This window comes from Orycteropus afer, unplaced genomic scaffold (genome assembly GCF_000298275.1).
Source record: "Orycteropus afer afer isolate SDZICR_OR568_19922 unplaced genomic scaffold, OryAfe1.0 scaffold00099, whole genome shotgun sequence".
NCBI lineage: Eukaryota > Metazoa > Chordata > Mammalia > Tubulidentata > Orycteropodidae > Orycteropus > Orycteropus afer.
In genome coordinates, this window is record NW_006921686.1 from 9,649,725 (window position 1) to 9,670,171 (window position 20,447).

The 20,447-nt window shown below is 50.6% G+C and overlaps 1 protein-coding gene across 1 annotated transcript in view; it reads left to right on the top strand.

Moving 5' to 3' along the window:
• Nucleotides 1-3,878: 3,878 nt before the first annotated feature.
• Nucleotides 3,879-20,447, top strand: part of AKT2 (AKT serine/threonine kinase 2) — a 33,289-nt gene continuing 16,720 nt past the window's right edge. The window contains exons 1-3 of the mRNA XM_007942986.2: nucleotides 3,879-3,924; nucleotides 9,699-9,827; nucleotides 11,719-11,830. Of these exons, the coding sequence (XP_007941177.1) occupies nucleotides 3,879-3,924; nucleotides 9,699-9,827; nucleotides 11,719-11,830 (287 nt within the window). The remainder of the gene's footprint in view (nucleotides 3,925-9,698; nucleotides 9,828-11,718; nucleotides 11,831-20,447) is intronic.

The following is a 20,447-nucleotide window of genomic DNA, read 5'->3' on the forward strand; positions in this document are numbered from 1 at the left end:
AGACACCTCAGTGGAGGCACCACCCTCAGTGGGAGGAAAGGGCAGGATTCAGCCGGGACACAGGGGATCTTAAAGGTCCTCCTCCTGCCCTTGCCTCAGTGCCGCTGGCCACTGTATTGCTGAAATAAGAGTGTAAAAAGTAGCTCTGGTGAATTGAACAGTGGCCAGAGCCTCCGCCGCTTCCCTGCTGGGCGACCCCAGGTAAATAGCTGCCCCTCTCTGAGCCTCTGCCATCACTGGCACAGTCATGGCTCCTCTGGTGGGATGGTGGGGTGCACTCAGGAAAGAATCACAGGTGCAGCCAGCACCCTGCCCAAGGCCACCCAGCTGGCCAGCTTAGGGTCTCCTGGACTCTGGAGCACTGATCACTCTCAGCCCCACTGGCTGACTTCCTGTTTGTCTTTGTACTGACAGCAGCCATGTGTTTGAGTGTTTACCATGTGCCAGGCTGGAGGCTGAGCCCTCTGCTCACAGTGTGTGGCTTAGTGCTAAGGACAGACAGCCCTGGCGCTGTGCAGTGCAGGGGGGCTCATGAGAGGTGAAGCCACTGGGCCCTTGAGGGGGTGGGGTGGGCTGAGATGGGCACCAGGCCCTGCTGCTCTCTGTCCACATCGCCCTGCCTCTGGACTCTGAAGTCCCCTCCCAGCCTTCGGAGAAGTGCAGGCAGTCCCCGGGTTTCAATGTCTGACTTAACGTACAACCTGTAGAAACCAATCTCCAAAAGCCTATTATGTTAAAAATTCAAGGTACACATGAAGGTTCATAATAATAAATGGGCGCTGCTTTGTGATACCATCCAACATTGTTGTTATTACTATATTGTCAGGTTAAAGTGTTGCAGTGTATGTATCTGAAAGTGTTTCTTTTTTTAGTAGTGCATAGAAGGGTACACTGTATGCACTATATACTAAGACAAGCATTTGACTAACTGATGTTATGTACGAACTGTACCTAACTATTGCACCTTATATTCAAATTCGACTTAAAGATAGACTTAGGAACAAAACTCATTTGTAATCCTACCAAACTAAAAACCAGACTCACTGCTGTTGAGTCGGATCTGACTCGCAGCGACCCCTCCTTGGGTTTCCGAGGCTAGGACTGCCTTTAATTCCAACTTATACCAGGGAAAGTTTGATGTCAGCTGCTGCGTTTGAGGAGGAACCCCGTCTCATAGCCCGCAAGGCCCTGTGTTTCCTGCCCTGTCCCCCCCACCCCAGTGCCCGTCTCCCTATGTCCTCTTTGCAGTTCTTGAGACTCTCCAAGCTCCTTCCTGCCTTAGGGTCTTTTCATTTGCTGTTCCCCTGACTGAAATTCCATTGCCTGGATGTCTGCATGACTCCCTTCGTTTATTCAGATGTGTGTCTGCTCAGATGTTCTCTGTCAGTGCCGCTAAGACAGCACCCCCATTGCTTGCCATCTTTTTACTCTGTTGTTTTCTTCTCCACCCTTTTTCCTCCTTGACATTGTTATGTGTGTATTGGTGTGTTGTCTGCTTCCCTCAGGAATATGAGCTTCTGGAAGGCAGGGGCTGTGTCTTCTGACTGCTCTGTCTCTAGTACCCGGGACACTGTCTGGAGCTCTGAAAGATCAGTGAGGTTTGGGGGCTGCGTCAGGTCCAGGCTGGGCATCTATAGGAGAGACTTGGGTTCATTCCTTGTGTGCTCAGCAGACACACAGCCATCATGGTGGTCCATTGAATTTGTGTTTGAGGGTTACAGTGGAGAGATTTGCCCAGAAGAGGGACAGTACACGGAGAGTACCCTATGCCATCTCTAGGTCAGGAAGGCTTCCTGGAGGAGGTGGCTGGTTCAGCAGAGACTGTAGGGGGAGGGAGAAGAACCTACAGAAGATGGAGGTGGTGGAGGGCAGAGGGAAGGGTTCGAATGTCAGAGGCTGAAATAGAGAGTGGGGTGCGAGGAGGGTGTGGCCGGCTGCAGTCATTTTCATCATGGCCATTAGCCTTTAGGGAGGGCTTTCTGGGGTCCAGGTACCGTGCCATTCACTGTGTGGCCTTGGCTCACGCAGGGCCTCCTCAGTGGTGGGAAGCACTTTGTTCTCTTGTTGTGAGGGCACTGGGGAGCCATGGCGGGGGCTTGGACGGGTGGGAAGGACGGGCTCAGGCTTAAATGGAGTGTAGATTAGAGGGGTTAAGAGCAGAGTCTGGGAGTCCAGGGAAGGCTCATGCCTAGGGAAAGGGAGAGGGAGGTTCAGGCGGCCCAATGGACAAGCCACAGGACCCAACAGGCTACAGTGTAGGATGGTCGGGCAGGAGGTTGCTGGAGAAGGTCAGCACAGCCAGCCCCTGAAGGGCCTTGATTACAAGTTGAGGAACTACAGGAGCGTTTTGAGCAGGGGAAGACAGGCCAGACTTGAGGGTCCTTCTAGCTGTGGAGGGAGTGAGGGTGGAGGCGGGGCGCCCAGGGAGGTGAGTCAGGCTGTAGAGAGAAGTGATCGGTGGAGAGAAACATCCAGACTGGAGGGTTCTGATTGGGGCATTGGGGCATGGTGTGAGCCCTTTTGGGTGCCAGCCAGGCTTGCTGGAGGAGGGAGCCCCGGCCTTGAGTCGTTGCCTTTGCAGCTTAGAGTCCCGACATGATTTCTTACCCGGGTTACTTCCCGGCACTGTCCATCTTGTCTTCCTCCCGCTTCCTCCCACTCACCTCCCTTCCCTCTGCCCGGCTGGGCAGCCTCCACTGTCACATGCCAGGCAGTAGCGTGTCCAGCCCACCAGCTCCCCTGGGGCACGAGAGAAAGCTGATGCCCACGGTGTCCCTGGAGCCAGCTGCCACTTCTCTGGGGCTGTCGTAGCTCCTAACCTGCTGTCCGAAAATAACCCCAGGCTGTGAAGGCGAAGGGCGCCTTGGGCTTCACGGCCCCCGTCCAGGCCCGTGGCTCCAGGTAGGGACCCAGCTGGCAGTTGCCTCGTGCCCTTCTCCCCTCTGCTCCGGGAACCTGAGACGCAGCAGCAGCTTTGGCGTCGGTCAGTCTGTCGGCTGCTGGTCCCTGACGACGGAAGTAGAGGTTGCAGGGAAGGGACTGAGCCCCAGGACTGGCTGCTAGGCCCCAGACAAGTGCAAAGCAGTAGATTGCTTTCTCGCTCAGGATCCCGGCGCGCCCGAGGCCTGTCTTGCCTCAGTCATCTGGTGGAGGGCAAGGAGGGAACTAAGGCCGTGAGGTGACGTGGGGTGGAGGCAAGGAACTTGGGTTGTTGAAGGTGGCAGATTGGTGGCCTCCTGGTCTAGAAAAGAGAGCGTGAGAAAAGAGGGGAGAGAGAGAGAGAGTGAGAGTGAGTGAGTGTGTGTGTGTGTGTGTGTGTGTGTGTGTGTCGGGGGCAGGGCAGGGAGCAGGGCTGGTGGCTTGGAGCACCTCCCTCGGGTGCCCAGGGCTGTCTGATTCATCCTGGGTTACCTCAGTGCTGGGGCATGGGAGTGATGCAGAGGGCGGAGCTGAAGCCACCTTGATGCCCGCCCAGTGATAAGTGTGGTGGGGGGAGGGGCTGCCTCCCCTCAGCATGGGTGTCCTGAGTGCAGGGACTGGCTTGCGCATACCCCAGGGAGCTCTGCTCCCCGAAGACTGGGTCACTGAGAGCAGGGTCACTTCTGTCCCCCTCCCCCACAGACAGGGCACCATCTCCGCCCCCAGACTGGGCCCCCTCAGGGCCAGGGCTCTCCCACACCCTCACCAGCTCTGTTCTATCCAGAGCACAGAAGAGCAGCCAGAGCAAGGGTGTTCTGCAGCAAGGGGCTGGGGTGGGATTCCCTCCCACTCTGATGGGCTCCCCTCTTGTCTTGCAGACTCTGCTCTGTCCACACCTCCTGCATGTCCTGCTGCCTTGAGCTGTCCTGAGTTAGGTGCCAGCGTGTCACGCTGCCACCATGAATGAAGTGTCTGTCATCAAAGAAGGCTGGCTTCACAAGCGCGGTAAGGGGCTGCTTTTGCCCACCGACTTGCCTGTCTCCCTCCCACCCTGGCTCTCCACCTGAGAGGCTTCACCAGCCAGGTGGGAACCAGCATTCCGCAGCCCACCTGCCTGCCCCCAGTCCAGTAGCTCCTTGCAAGCCCATTTCGTGGAACTCTTCAGAAGAGGGGAGCTATGGCTTTGGGGCAAGTACCTGGACACCCTGTATGAACCCCAAGGCCAGGCCTCGGGCTCTGCTTGTGTATTCGCCGTCTCACTCATAGCCCCATTTTATAGATAAAGAAATGAGGCCCAGAGAGGGCTAGTCCCTTCACTGACGCTACACAGCTAGTGTAGGTGGTGTGCTGGGCCCTCCGAGGACGGAGGTGCACAAACAAATCCATGAGTAAGAAGACATACAGTGCCAGGTGATAAGTGCTGTGGGGAAAAGAGGAACTATGAAGAGGAAGGGGCTGGAGAGAGAAGGAGGGTCAGGGGAGGTGACACGGAACAGAGGCCTGGAGCAGGCAAGGGAGTGAGCCGGCCACATGGCCGGGCGGAGCTGTCCCAGGGAGAGGGACAGCAAGGACAAAGGCCCCGAGGTGGGAGTGTGCCCGGTGTATTCTAGGAACAGCAAGCTGGCCAGTGTGGCTAAAGCAGAGTGTACAAGGGCAGGAGGGAGGAAAGGAGGCCTAGGGACAGCATAGATAACACTGAGCTGGGCCCTGCAGGTCCCAGAAAGACCTTGGCTTTGGCTGTGTGCAGCGCAAAGCCCTGGGATGTTGCCAGCCAGGGCATGACGCATTCTGATTGTACAGATGAGGAAACTGAGGCCTGGAGAAATGAAATCATGTACATGTAGGGAAGAGATTCAAACCCCCAGGGCTGTCTGTCCCCAGAACTGTGTGTGTAATCACTGCGCTGCCGTGTGGTGTGTGTAATCACTGCGCTGCCGTGTGACGCCAGCAGCAGGAGCCTGGGCTGACAGTAGGTTTTGTCCCAGGCCCCAGGGAGTGAAGAACAATGTCCTGGCTCTCGTGGATCTTCCCCCTGGGAAGGAAGGGTGCCAGGCCCAGTGGTAGCTGCTTCTTGTACCCTACCGTTCATTCAGCAAACATGTGTTGAGTGCCTTCTGTCTTCTAGGCACTGAGCTAGGCCCTGGGGACACAGCAGTGAGCCACACAGCCAGGCACCCTGTCTTTGTGTTACTCTTGTGTTTTGGCAGGGAGGGCAGCACGAGTGCTGTGGAGCTCAACCTAGCAGCATGAGAAGGAAGGGTATGAGGTGGGGGGCCACTGTCAGAGGTGGGGTGCAGGAAGGACTTTGTTGAGAGTGATCTGAAGGAAGCAAGGGAGTGAGCCTCCTGGTTAACTGGGGAGAGAACGTGTGGGCAGAAGGCATGGCCAGCCAGTCCTATGGCAGGGAGAAGGGAGCAAGAAGACGGAGGTGGCCGTCCCTATAGGAACCTGGGAAGTGCCCGCCCCTTCTGCCCTGTGTCACCCCACACCCTGAGCAGTGATGGAGGGGTGAAGGCGACCAGGTCTCCCGGACAGACTGTGTGGAAGAGCCCCGTTCCGTCTGCCTTTACCAGGCAGGTAAGGCATTCCCGGCTCAGGCTGGCCTTAGTCCCCTAGCCTGAGCCCTGCATATGGGGCTGTCAGTAGAGGTCTGTATTATAGACAGATGTCACGGTCCCACGCCTGACTGTGCTGTTTCTCTTGCTGTAACCATGAGCAAGCTACATCACCTCTCAAAGCCTTGGCATTTGGCTTCACCTCTGTAAAATGGGCTAACAGCATAGGCCTCCACAGTGGCTGCTTCAGGAAGGTGGTGGGGGGTTTTGCTGGCTTATTCATCGCTGTAGCCCCAGTGCCTAGAATAGTGTGCTTGGCGCACAGTAGGCATTCAAGATGTGTTTGTTGAATGAGTAAGTAGGATTGTGTGGGTAAGTGGTGTTAGGGTGTGCAAGGTTCTCCAGCTCCTCTGGTCCCTAAGCCTGAGTTTCCTGAGGCCCTTGGCTCCCTAGACTGGGTCACAGGAGCCTGGAGCCGGCCAGAGCACTACAGCGTGGAGAGCTTTTCTCTAGTCTAAGCCCAGGTGATGGTGTGAAATGGGTCTGGACCCCTCTGGGGCCTTCAGTGGCTCCATTCATGTTACAAAGGGCCAGACAAGCAAGCCACAGCCTCCCCTCTGTGCTGGCGTGGCCTAGCCTGGCACACAGCTCCTCTGGTTTGCACCAATATAGAACCACACGTGGGCATTTTGAGGCCTATAAGCAGTGGCTGGCGGAGGTGGGTGGGGTGAAGCATGGGCCCTGCTGACTGTAGTTGGTTGTTTGGGCACCTGTACCATCCCCTCTACCTCACAGTTTTTAATAATAGCAACTTTCTGCCGAGTGCCCACTCTGTGTTGGTCACTGGGCTCTCCTCTAGGCCAGCCCAGTTTTCATTGCATTTTCTTATACCTGGGGAGCTGAAGCTCAGTAGGGAAGATGACCTGCCTCCCCAAGGTCTTAGCCAGCTGGTGGCAGAGCCGAGGCATGGACCCAGGCCCCCTGACTCCTGATCCAGTGCTCTCAAGGCCTGGCCCACCCGCTGCTACTTCTCAAGCAACAGGCATAACGAGAGCAGAACTGTGTAACTGGAGCTGGAGTCACCCACACCACATGCCAGCCTGTTTGCTACACGACCTTTAGTGTCCTGTGCCCAGTCCCTGCTGGGCCTCACCTGCCAGTTTAGAGGCAGCCAGCACAGTGGTCAAAAATGGACAGAACAGATGTGGGTCCCAGTCCTAGCTTGTGACATTCATACCTGTGAGCCTTGGGCAAGTGTTGGAACTGCTCTGTGCTTCAGTTTCCTCATCTGTAAAATGGGTTAAGGATAGTATCTGTCTCTAAAGATTGTCACCAGGAAGCTTTTCCTCTCCTTGGTTTCTTTTTGTTCTTAGCTTGTTATTGAAACACATGCAGACATGTGCTTGGATCATAAGTTTACCCCGACTAAACCAGCACCCAGATCAAGACCTAGAATAAGAGTCCCTGGAAGTCCCCCATGGCCCTCTTAGTAGTCACTGTTTCCCTAACTCCAACACATGGGTGACATTTCCTGGTTTTTGACCTTTATGTAAATGGAATCTCGAGGATCCACATTTTTTTTAAACAGCTTTTTGAGATAAAATTCACATCATATATTTCACCCATTGAAAATGTCCATTCAGTAGTTTTTATATCACAGTTGTGACCATTTTTTTTTTACCCCATAAGAGACCCTGTACCCCTAGGCACCCACTGATCAACTTTCTGTCTCTAGAGATTTACATGTTCTGGACGTCCCATGAATGGAGTCATACAGGATGTGCACTTTTGTGACTGGCTTCTTTCACTTATAAGTTAAGGTTCATCTGTGTATCAGTACTTTGTTCCTCTTTATTTCCGAATAATGTTCCATTGTGTGGATGGATAGACCACATTTTATTTATCCATTCATCCATTGATGGATGGGTGATGAGTTTCCACCTTTTGGCTGTTAGGAGTAGTAGCCATCATGATATGGACATCGGTGTGCAAGTTTTTGTGTGGATGTATGTTTCACCATCTCATTTTTTTAAAAAATGATATCTTATTGTGTTTTAGATGAAAAATTACACAGCTTTGTTAGGTTTCCTTTGACAGTTTATACAAATTGTTCTCTGTCATTGGTCACGGTTTTTTTTTTTTTTATTAGGATTTGGGTGAAGATTTACAGAGTAAATTAACTTTTCATACAGCAGTTCACATATACTTTGTCTCATGTCATTGACCAAAATTTACAATGCAGCAGCTCCCCTCCCACTTCCTCCCCATAGTTACCTCCTCCCAGTGTCCATCCCTTCATACTCTTCTGCACCCTGAGCTATCTCCCTGTGCATAAGCAGCCCTTCCTTCTCCCATGATTGTTCTCTCCAGGGCGTGTGTCTACTTGAGGTAAATGTTTAACTCACATGCCTGTACTTTGTTTGGCTGGAAACCACAGTTGTGGGTTCAATTCCAGACCTGAAGGGCAGCTAGGGGCCATAGTCTCAGTGGTTACACCAGGCTCCATTGGACCAGCAAACCTGGTCCCCATCTTCTTTTTTTTTTTTTTTTGCCTCCAAATGATTTTGAGTTTTGTACCACATTGTTCTCCCTCTTTATGCAGGATCTCCCACATCCCTTCCAAGTGGATGGCAGTGGTAGCTGGGCACCATCTAGTTCTTCTGGTCTCATAGTTGTACATGTTGCAGATCGGATGGTGTACCAGTCGCTAGGACTGATTGTTTCCATTAATTTTGGTTTTCTTCTTTCTTCTTGACGAGGAGAGACCCGTTGTTACATCTAGATGGCAGCTTCCTAGCTTTTAAGGTCCCAGTAGCTACTCGCCAAAGTAGTAGGTGGAACAATGTTTTGTATAGTATGTTATGCCAATTGAGTTTGATGTCCCCTGCGACTGTGGTCCCAAGCCCGCAGGATCAACTACTCGGTCCCTCTGGGTAGCTGGCTGGTCACAGTTTTTTTCAGTGTGCCAGCATTTTCATTGTTTCCATTCTGTTTGTTCTATTTCCGTTGATCTAGCTTCCCTTCCCTCCTTGCCTTCCCATCTTTGCTTTTGGGTAAGTGTTGACTGTTTGATCTCATACAGTTGATTGTTTAAGGGAGCACATTATTCACAAGTGATACTGTTTATTTTATAAGTCAATGAATTGTTTCACTGAAAGGCTAAAAGTGAAGAAATAACTTCAATTACAAGTTCAAAGGGTATCTTAAAGTGATAGTCTCAGGTTTCTCTAGTCTGTTGGTCCAGTAGGTCTGGCCTTTTTTGGGAATTTGAGTTTCGTTCTCCATTTTTCTGCCATCCTGTCCAGGACCTTCCGTTGTAACCCTGGTCAGAATGGTCAGTAGTGGTACCCGGGTACCATCTAGTTCCTCTGGTCTCAGGTTAGAAGAGGTGGTGGTTTGTGTGGATTCTTAGTCCTGTGGACTGGTTGCTTCCTTGAGCCTTTGATGTCCTTCATTCTCTTTTGCTCCATATGAGAGAGACCAATAGTTTCACTATCTATTTTAATCTTTTAACAGCTCTCTGAGGAGTGAGTCCTTGTATGTGTGTCTCTCTGTGTGTGTGTGTGTGTGTGCACGTATGTACGTAAGTGTACGGTCAGAGTGATACAACTCCCATCCAGTCAGAACAAACAGAACAGATCCTGGAAGCCTGCTGGTCCCAGACAAGGCTGAGGGGGCACTCGGAGGGGCTTGCACGGAAGTGTTTTGATATTTGATTCCGTGTGCACTGCATTGCTGCATACCAGCCCTGCTGTGCTGGGAGCTCTGACTCTGCAGTTAGGAACTGAGACTCTGAGCCCTGGCCTGAGTTTTCCTCCCCTCCCTTCTGGCTCTTGAGGTTTCTGTCCTCCCTGCACCCCCTCCGTGGGGTTCGTTCAGCCTCACAGGCCACAGGGCACGTGTGTTTGGAAGGCTGGACCTCCCTCAGGACTGGGCCGTGAGCTGGCAGGGAGGCCTGCTGCCGGCCACATGCTGAGGCCCTTTACCAGGCGCCTCCCTGCCAGGCATGGCCTCTGCATCGCTTGGGCCCAGCCTAGTACCCCAGCCTGCGTGAGCAGGGCCTCCTCAATCATTCTCTGGGAGAGGTGCTCTCCTGCCCACCTCTTGTCAGCTCTCCTCCCGCCATGTCCCCCTTGTCAATTCCTGTCACACCAGGCCACCTGCCCACTTGGGACATGACCCCCCCTTTCCCTGACCTCTCTGTCCCCTCTTGCCTTGTTTCAGGTGAATACATCAAGACCTGGAGGCCCCGGTACTTCCTGCTAAAGAGTGACGGCTCCTTCATTGGGTATAAGGAGAGGCCTGAGATCCCCGACCAGTCCTTACCCCCCTTAAACAACTTCTCTGTCGCAGGTGCGTCTCATGGCAAGGGGTCCAGAGGCTGGGTGCTCAGAATGGCCTGGCAGGTGTTGGGGGTATGTGGGCCCCAGTGTCCTGAACATATCTGCCCTCAGATTCGTTTCCTGCCCTGCCCTGTGCGGCCTTATTGCTGGGTCTGGCTGAGCTCTGCATGGTGGGAAATGGAGAGCAGGAAGAAGGGAGAAGCCAGTGTTTTCCCCTACACCCCACCCCGGGCATCGTCTCCTCCCTGGGTCCAGCTCCTGCTAGCCAAGACCCTGTGGTTCTAGCGTGGTGGCAGGTGCCTCTGGCCCCTGGGCTCTGCTGACAGCCCTCCTCCTGCTGTCCCTCAGCCTAGCTGCTTACGATTCTACGTCCCACTCAAGCTGACGTCAGAGTTGACCTTACTCCTCCATTCCCTCTGTGGTATCTGGTGTGATCTTAGCTTCCTGGCTAGACCCAGCCTGAAGGAAACGTCATAGGCCCCAAGCCCTCCACCTGTGTTCTCCCAGTGCCTGCCCCTGGCCCTCCTCTAGTCATCTACGCTAGGAGGAAAATCCATAAGAAAAAGGAGCCTCTCCTTCTGAGCACTTACTCTGCACTGGGCACCTTCTGAGACCTTCACACGGATGATGGCACTTAGTCCTCAGAGCAGTGCTTTGTCCCCATTTTACAGAGGAGGCCTCATAAAGCATAGCATGATGAAGGAACTATCCACAGTCACTACGTGGCAGAGCCACGGTCTGACCTGGATTCGTGGTCCTGCCACCCAGCTCCCTGCCCTCTGGCGCCTTCCTGCCCTGCTTACTGATAATCACCAAATCCTAAGAACATTTCAAAGGGCACACCATCTCCACCGCCAGTCCGTAACCCAGACCACCACCCTCAACCAACCAGGTCCCTGCCCGTGCTGCTTCTCAGCCTCCTGCCTCAAGCCCCCCCTGCCATCTGGCTTTCTCTAGAATGCCACCTCCCTGTCCTACGCACCACCACCCTGGGTTCTCATGGCATCGGTTACCCCAACATCTCTGTTAGAAGATCCAACTTCTCACTTGAATGCCTGACCTGTTCCAAGCAGCTTCTCTCCCTGGGTGTCCCCTGGGCCCCTCAGCCCATCATGTCCCAAACTGGCCATCTCATCTTTCCTTCCTTCCCCCAACTCTCTCCTCCTTCCTGTGTCCATCTCAGGGTCAGCCCTGCCTATTCCCCAGATCAGAGACCTCTCCTGTGGCCTGTCTGCCTGCCTTCCCCTCCCCTCCCTGTGGCCCCATGCTGGCCCAGCCCCCTGTCCTCTCCTGCTGGGTCCCTACCCAAACCTCTTCCCTGGGTTCTAGGCTCACCATCTACACGGTAGCCAGAAAGACCTGTCTACATCCGTTCATGTCCCTCCCATGCTTAAAAGCTGTCCACAGCTCCCTGCTGCCCTCAGGACAAAGTCCGGATTCCACACTGTGGCCTCCAAACCCCTGCTTGGGCTGGCCGGCCCACCTCTGCAGCTTTCTCTCACTTCTCCTTCCTCATACTCTCAACATAGCCAGTCCCCGAGTAGCTCAGGTCCCCCTCACCGCTGGGCTTCTGTATGTGATCTGACTAACTAAGTTTCCTTTCTCCTTCAGGGCTTAGCTCAGATATACCCCTCCCTGCCCCCCAGGCTGGGGTGGGTGCCTCATCTGGGCTTGCCCCCATCAGAGCCCTGACCACTGAAAAGTCACTTTCTGGTCACAGGTCTGTCTCCCCCCACTGGACCTGAAGACCCGTGAGGGCTGGGCCAGGACTGTCTCGGTCACCAACGTGTCCCTGACACCATCTGGCATAGGGCTGGACTGGACACATAGGTGCTTGGGGAATGTGGACTGCAGGCCACCAGAGCTGTCTTTCACCCTGCCTCTCTTTCCTCTGTCCCCAGAATGTCAGCTGATGAAGAGAGAGAGGCCACGGCCCAACACTTTTGTCATACGCTGCCTGCAGTGGACCACAGTCATCGAGAGGACCTTCCATGTCGACTCTCCAGATGAGAGGTGAGCCTGGGCCCTCCCGGGCCGTTCTTGGAGAGTACCCAGGCCCAGTGGGAAGAGAAAGAACTCAGGTGGACACATGCCCCCAGGGCCCTGCACAGGAGATTCTAGTCCACACCCTGTGGCGGAGCTGTCCCCCTGGCTGAAGCTTAGAAGAGCTGGGGTGCTTGGTCTGAGGACCACACTCCCTGTGTGAATCACCGTGGAACTTGTCAGCTTCTGGGTCCAGCATCAGGTGCTGACCCTCTGAGAGCTGCATTTGTAATGAATATTCCCACTGATTTTGAGGCGGGTCCAGAGACCTCACTTCAATTGAGAAAAATCAATTTATTTTGGAATAGATGGATGTATTTATCTAGTTGAAAACTCAAACGGTACAAGGAGGTTGATGTGGAAACTGCGTTCCCACCTGCTGTTGCGTCCAGTCCTTCCCCTCAGGTAACACGTTCTTGGCGTTCTGGCAGGTTTCTGTGTGCAGATAAGCTCATAGACGCTCTGACTGTTGCCACATCCCGTCTTTTTCCTTTTTATATAAAAGGTGGAGTGCTGTACACATTGCTCTCAATTTGCTTTTTTCACTTAACAGTTTCTCGTGGAGAATCTTCCCACTTTAAAATACTGAGAACTGCTGCTGGTTTTTTTTAAACAATTCATTTGCAGTTTTTTATTGTTGTAAATATATATGTACAGCACAACATCTGCCAGTTGGACATTTTTTTACCTGTGCAGTTCATTGACACCAGTGACGTTAATCACATTGTGCCGCCGTGACCAGTACCCACAGCCACATTTCCCATCGCCATGAACAGAAGCCTGCTGCTTGCTGAGCACTGACCGCCTCCCCACCCCCGGGACTGCCCATGAATGGCGGCCTCTGTACATTCGCCTGTTCTAGATGTTTCTGTCATCTAAGTGGCACTGTGCAGTACTTGTCCTTTTATGATTGACTTAACTTCACTTACGATGTGTTCAAGGTTCATACGTGTTGTAGCATGTATCAGGACTTCATGTCTCTTTATGTTTGCATGTACCACATTTTGTTCATCCATTCCTCAGTTACTTCTACCTTTTATCTGTTGTGAATAGTGCTGTGTCACTGCTTTCAAAACTCTTGGATATATATATCTACAAGGAGCTCTGGTGGTGTAGTGGTTAAGGCATTGGCTACTAACCGAAAGGTCAGTGGTTCTCACTCACCATCTGGTCTGTGGAAGAAAGATGAGGCAGTCTGCTTCTGTAAAGATTTACAGCCTCAGAAACTCAGTGGAGGTCGCCGTGAGTCAGAATCAACTCAGTGGCAGTGGGTTTGGTTTTTATATATATCTAGGAGTGGAATTGATGGTTCATAAGGAGCTCTGATGGTGTAGTGCCTAAGGCTTTTGAGTGCTAATCAGAAGGTTGGCAGTTCAAACCTACCAGCTGTCCTGTGGAAGGAAGATGGGGCCATCTACTTCCATAAGATTTACTGCCTCAGAAGCCCAGTGGGGATCACTGTGGGTCAGAATCGGCTCGATGGCAGTGAGTTTGGTTTCACCCATATCTGGGAGTAGAATCGTTAGGTCATATGGCTGTTCTAAGGAGCCCTGGTGGAACAGTGGTTCAGTGCTTGGCACTGAGCTGCTCCGTGGGAAAAAGACGTGACAGTCTCCTGTAAAGACTCCAGCCTTGGAAACCCCTTGGGGCAGTTCTGCTCTGTCCTCTAGGGGTGCTGTGAGTTGGTGTCAACTTGGGTATGGTAGTTCTATGTTGAACTTTTTGAGGAACTGCCAGGCTGTTGTCCACAGCGGCTGTACCGTTCTGCATTCCCACCAGCCACGGATGAGGGTTCCACTTCCCATCTTCACCAACACTTGTCATTTACCCTTTTTGTTTAACTTAGTCATCCTGGTGGGGGTGAAGTAGCATCTCATTGTGGCTTTGATTGTACCCCCTCATGACCGCTGAGGGTGAGCTTCTTTTCATGGATTTGTTGGCCATTTGTATATCTACTTTGATGAAATGTCTTCAAATCCTTTTCCCATTTTTTTATTTGCTTGTTTGTCTTTTTGTTTTTAGGTTGTAAGAGTTCTTTAGATATTCCAGATATTAAACCCTATCAGATACATAAGAAGAATTCCCCTAACTTTTCTCCCCATCTGTAGATTGTCTTTTCATTTTGTTGAACAAAAGTTTCTAATTTTGATGGTGTCCAGTTTATCAGTTTTGCCTTTGTTGCTTGTGCCTAAAAATCCATTGTGATAAACTGTGTCCTAAAGCAGTATACCTGCGTTTTTTTCTAAGAGTCTGATGGGTTTAATTCTAACATTTAGGTCCTTGATCCGTTTTGAGTTAATTTTCGTATATAGTATGAGATAAGGGTGCAGGTTCACTTTTCTGCTTGTGGAGATACAGTTGTCCCAGCACCATTTATTAAAGCTACTATTCTTTCTCCATCACGTGGACTTAACACCCTTGTCAAAAATCAGTTGACCATAGATGTTGGGTTTATTTCTAGACTCTCTTGTTCTATTCCATTAGAATATGTATCTCTTATTAAACCAGTACCAGACTGTTTTGATTACTATAGCTTTGTAGTATGTTTACAAATCAGGAAGTTGCAGCCACTGTGTCAATCCATCTCACTGAGGTCTTCCTCTTTTTAGCTGACCCTATACTTTATGAAGCATTGTAACCTTCTCTAGGGACTGATCCCTCCTGATAACATGACCGAAATACGGGAAGCGGATTCTGGTTGGCACTCGGCTGTCAGTCTCTTGTCCTGTGGAGGCCTGTGTGTTGCTGTGATGATAGAAGCTATGCCTCCGGTATTTCAAATACCACCAGGGTAACCCGTGGTGGACAGATTGCAGTGGTGCTTCCAGACTAAGACAAACTAGGAAGGTGGACCTGGTTCTACTTCTGAAAACATTGGCCACTGACAGACAACCTCATGCATAGCAGGGGCACATTGTGTGATGGATGCTCGAAGATGAGCTGCTCAGGTCGAAAGGCACTCAGAATGCGACTGAGGAGGAGCTGCCCCGCTTTGGAGAGTATTGACATTTTAACAATATTAAGTCTTTTAGTCCATGAACACTACATGTCTTCCCATTTATTTATTTCTTTAGTCATTTTCGAGGAGCTCTGGTGGCACTGTGGTTAAAGCGTTAGGTTGCCAATCAGAAGGTTGGTGGTTCAAACCCACCAGCTGCTCCGTGGGAGAATGATGGGGAAGTCCACTTCTCTAAAGATTTACAACCCTGGAAACCCTTTGGGGCAGTTCCACTCTGTCCTGTGGGGTTGCCATGAGTCAGAATTGACTTGATGGCAGTGGGTTTTGGTTTTCTTTCAGGGATTGAGCTAGTCGATGCTTCCAGCAGTGATACCTGGGAGTGTCTGTGCAGCCTGTGTTTTCAGACGTTTGGATTTTCATCAGTAGATAGGTGGAGGGAATAAGGGAGGAGGGCGGGAGGGGGTCCACGGTGACTCTGCTCAGTACCTGGACAATGCGGCGGGCTCCTGGTCGCCTCTCCTGCCTTCCCCGTGGCCTCCCCCACCACCACCTTGTTTGAGAAGTGTTGACAGAGTAGCACATGAATGAGCGTCTGCACACGCCCACGGGAGTCGCCAGTTTAACGTCCACCACGTTCACCTCCCCTGCTCCGATTTAGACTGTGTCTTTGGGACTTCTCATCAGGCATCATGACACTATTCCTTAGTACTTCAGCAGGCCTCTCTCAAGAGCGAGGACTTTCCCCTGCGGAAGCGTGATGCCGTTGTCACCCCCAAGCTGATCATGATGTCTCTTCACTAATGGCCTTTCAGCTGTGCCATCCTTGAATTTCCCCAGTTGTCTCAGAATGATGTTTTTCCAGCTCGTGTTTTCCAACTGAGATTCCTTCGAGGCACACACCGTCTCTTTGTCCTGTTTTACTCTAGTTCAGCCCTTGTCTTTTATTCTCCAACTCTTTTTTTTTTTTCTGGTACAAACACATCACATTTTTTTTTTTACTCTTTCAATCAATTGTAGCGGTTATTATTTATCTTCATCTGTCTTCATTTTAGAGAAAGCTGGGGGTCAAATAGTAAGGTTAAGTAATAGCTGAACCACACTCTGGGTATCGTTGGGATTTGGACCTACCTCACTGAGTGACGTAGTGCCTTAGGCATTTGACTGCTAAGCAGAAGGCTGGTGGTTCAAACCCACCAGCCACTCATTTGAAGGAAGACTGGGCAGTCTACTTCCATGGAGATACTGCCTCAGAAATCTGAGAAGGAGTCGCTATGAGTTGGAGTCAACTTGACAGCAGTGAGTTGTTTTTTTTTCTCCGAGTCCCTGGGTGGCTTTTTTTTAAAACACAACTAGGCTAGTTGTCCTGTAGCCTGTTCTACCTTCGGGATGCATCTGCCACACCATTGCCTTCCGGTGCTGTTGATTTTGTTCCTCTGGGCCTGTGTTCCCTGGGAACTGGAAGGTAGGTCTAGTCTAGAGCAGGGTTGGCAAACTGTGATCTCCTGCTACTGTAAAGTTTTCTTGGGACACAGCCCTGGCCATTCATTGATGATTATCTATGGTTCCTTGGAGGAGCTCTGGTGGCGTAGTACCTAAGGCATTAGACCGCTGACCAGAAGGCTGGCGGTTCAGACCCACCAGCTGCTCCTCAGAGGGAAGGTTGGGCAATCTACCTCCATAATGATACTGCCTCGGAAACCCAACGAGGGGTCACTATGAGTTGGATCCAACTCAATGGCAGTGTGTTTGGTTTTCGGTTTTAGATGGTTCCTTGGAAGTGAGAATGGTTTTGGTCTCTCCTCCTTTTATCATGTTGTCAGAAGGGATCATTCCCTAGAGAAGGATATCATACTGGATAAAGTGGAGGGTCAGCAAAAAAGGGGAAAACCCTCAGTGAGATGGATTGACACAGTGGCTGCAACGATGGGCTCAGGTATAGCTGGCCCGGGACCAGGCAGTGTTTCATTCTTTCCTACATAGGGTCACTATGAGTTGGCACTAATTCAGTGGCACCTAACAAAAACAACAGCATGGCAGCTCTCACCTTGCTGTAGTAAAAGCTAGCCATTGCCACAGAGACCGTATCCCCCTGCAAAGCCGGAACGATTTGCCATCTGGCCCTTTGTAGGAAAGATTTGCTGTCCTCCGGTCTTGCTGTGATCTCCTTAAAGTAAATCTTTTTTTTTTTTTTGCTTTTGGTGATTATTGTTAGTTGCTATTGAGTTCTTTTTTTCATGTGTGGTAGAAATATATATATATAACAGTATTTGCCAATTCAACAATTATTTACATGTATATTTCAGTGACATTGATCCCACTCATTCATCATATTGTGCAGTCATTACCACTTCCCTTTTCCAGATTATTCACTGTTAACAGAAACTCAGGGCCCCCTTAGCAGTGCTCCGCCCCCCACCGTAGTAACCACCAATAGGCTTTGGTTTCTATTACATTTGCCTATTTCATATAAGTGGGATCATACAGCATTGTCTTTGTGACTGACTTTGCTCAGCATGATGTTTTCAGGTTTGCCCATGTTGTAGCATATATCAGGACTTATTTCTCTTTATGGCTGTGTGCTGTTCCATTGTATGGATAGAGCACTTCGTGTTTGTCAGTTCTTCTGTTGATGGACATTTCAGTTGTTTTCCACCTTTTGGGTGTTGTGAGAAGTGTGCAGTGACCTGTTTCTGTTTGTGTTCCTGCTTTCAGTTCTTGTGGGTGTACACTCAGAATTGTGGTTGCTGGGACGTACAATAGTGTGTTCAACTCTTTGAGGAACTGCAAAACTGTTTGCACAATGGCTGCACTGCTTTCTGTTCCCACTCGCAGCCTTCTGGTTACATCCTTACTGACGTCTGCTGTTTTGTTTTTGTATCTCTTAGCCATCTGAGTGGGGGTGAAATGGTAGCTGTTGTGGTCCTATTTGTGTGTCTCTGATGCCTGATGAAGGAGCTCTGGGGGTATAGTGCGTAAAGCAGGGGCTGCTAACCCAGAGATGAGCGCTTTGAGCCCACCAGCTGCTCCAGGGGGAAAGGTGAGGCAGGCTGCGTCTGGAGAGCTTGACAGCCTCGGAAGCCCCACGGGGCAGTCCTCTGTCCTTCAGCGTCGCTGGGAGTTGGAATGACTCAATGGCGGTGGGTGTGAATGGCTGGTGGTGTGGAGCGTCTTCACATGTGCTTGTTGGTCATTTGCGTATTCTCTTTGGTGAGACGTCCATTCAAGCCCTTTCTTCCCATTTTTGGTTGGGTTGTTTATCTCTTTGTTAGTTGAAGGAGTTCTTTATAGGTTCAGGATTTTAACATAAATCTTACCATGTATTTTCTGTACCCAAAACTGTGAGTGGCTTTGAGTCCCACTCAGAGTAAACACCAAAGCCTGTGGCCTGCAAAGTCCCCATGGTCTGGGCTGTCCCAGGGGCATTTTCTGCCATTAATTGCATCACTTTAGCCACACTGATCTTAAACCCATTCCACTGCTGTTGAAGCGATCCTGACTAATAATGACCCTATAGGACAGAGTACAGGTTAGCAGTTGACTTTTCAGTTAACAGCTGAGCACTTAACCTCTGTGCTATCAGGGCTTCTACACTGTTCTCCTTGCTGTTCCTTAAACATGCCAAGCACACTCTCGCCTCAAGACCTTTGCATTTACCCTTTGCCTGGAGTTGAGTTCCTCTTCCCCTACACATTGTTATGGTTCTCTCTTCTCAAATCCTCCTTCTCAGAGAGTCCTGCCCTGTCCCCTGACACTTTGTTGTCCTTGCCCTCCTTTGTTTTCTTCATAGCACCCGCCTACCTGGAGGGACATTTGATGCTTATTTATTTGTGTCTGTTTTTGTTGTTATGTGCCATCGAGTCGGACTGACTCATAGCGACCCCTCCTTGGGTTTTCAAGGCAGTATCACTACAGAAGTAGATTGCCCCATCTTCCTTCCAAGGAGTGGCTGGTGGGTTTGAGCCTCCAGCCTTCTGATTAGCAGTCAAGTGCCTTAGGCACTACGCTACCAGAGCTCCTACTTGTGTCTATACATATACATAAATAGGTGTTCAGTAAATGTTTATTGAATGAATAAAAGAGTCATTACAACTTATTTTTTATCGAGTCAGGCCCTGCTCTAAGTACTTTAGGTACTGTATTTTTATGCAAATAACATGTATGTTACTTGTTTTTTCCCAAAACCATGTAAGCATGTTATATGCATGTATGAGAATGATATATGTGAAGAATACAGTATAGTCAGAGGCAAGACATGCCACCACCCTCCAGCCCTCTTACTAACCTTGACACCAACCCTTCCTCCCACAGCACCCACCACCTCTCTGCTGAGTTCAGTAATTCGCTGCAGTGGCCACACAGAGCTCACAGATATGGAGTTTATTAGGGAAGCAACAGGCTACAATTCAAGTTCAGGAACACGCTCAGTGTCTTTCACCAGCTGGCTGTCTCTTTCTCAGCAGTGTGTCTCTTGCATCTCTCTCTTTCAACAAGTACGTCTCTCTCAGCAGAGTATCTCTCAGCCAGTAGTCAGAGAGGCTCTCTCTGCCTCTACTAGGGCTCCTTTTGAGCCTGGCAGAGTGGCCAGAACCAACCAATCCCAACATCGGAGTTCTACACACCTGAGAGAGACTGAACTTCCCAGAACATCACTTCCTGCTGCTGTCAACAGAAATCCCTCAGGTGGATAACTAACAATCAGGAGCTCTCGGTTGCTCACGGCAAGTTCCACCATGGAGTTTACAGAGACTGTGGCTAGAACAGCCACACATATAATTCATACACTGCACCAGGCTTGGCCCTTTTGTGGTGCCGCTGGGTGGGTTCAAACAGGAAACCTTACTTAGCTGAGTATAGACATCTGCACCACCCAGGACCCTCTTGGACCATCTTTAGGAGGCAGTTCCTTGTCTGTAGAACAGGGATAGTGATGGTCAGTGGAGGAACAGAGAGTGGTAGGATAGAAGAAAGAAGAATATCTGAAGGGGTGAGTTTTCCTCACCAGGAGGGGCAGGGTCAGCATCAGGCAACTTAGGAGGGTGTCTTGAACAAAGAGGAAGCCCAGCTGCCCTGTAGCTGTGGGCCAGAGAAGGGCATGGTTAGGGAGAAGGAACCTCCATCTGCTCAGTAACTGTTTGTTGAATGAATAAAAGAGTAATTACAACTAATTATTATTATTATTATTATTTGTGATTTGGGTGAAAGTTTACAGAGAAAATTCATTTTCCATACAGAAGCTCACATACACTTTGTCTCATGACACTGACTATAATTTACCACAATGTAACAGCTCCCCTCCCACTTCCTCCCCATAGTTACCTCTTCCCTGTGTCCTTCCCTCCATGCACTCCTGCCCCTGAGCTGTCTCCTTGTGCATACACAGCCCTTCTATTCTTCCATGATTGATGTCTCCAAGGAGTGTATCTACCTAACATAAATGTTCAGCTCATATGCCTGTCTTTTATTTGGCTGGAAGCCACAGGAGTAGGTTCAGTTCCCAACCTGAATTGCAGCTAGGGGCCATAGTCTCGGTGGTTCCATCAGACTCTATCAAACCAGCAAACCTGGTCCCCCCCCCTTTTTTTTAAATGATTTTGAGTTTTGTTCCACATTGTTTTCCCCCTCTGTCCG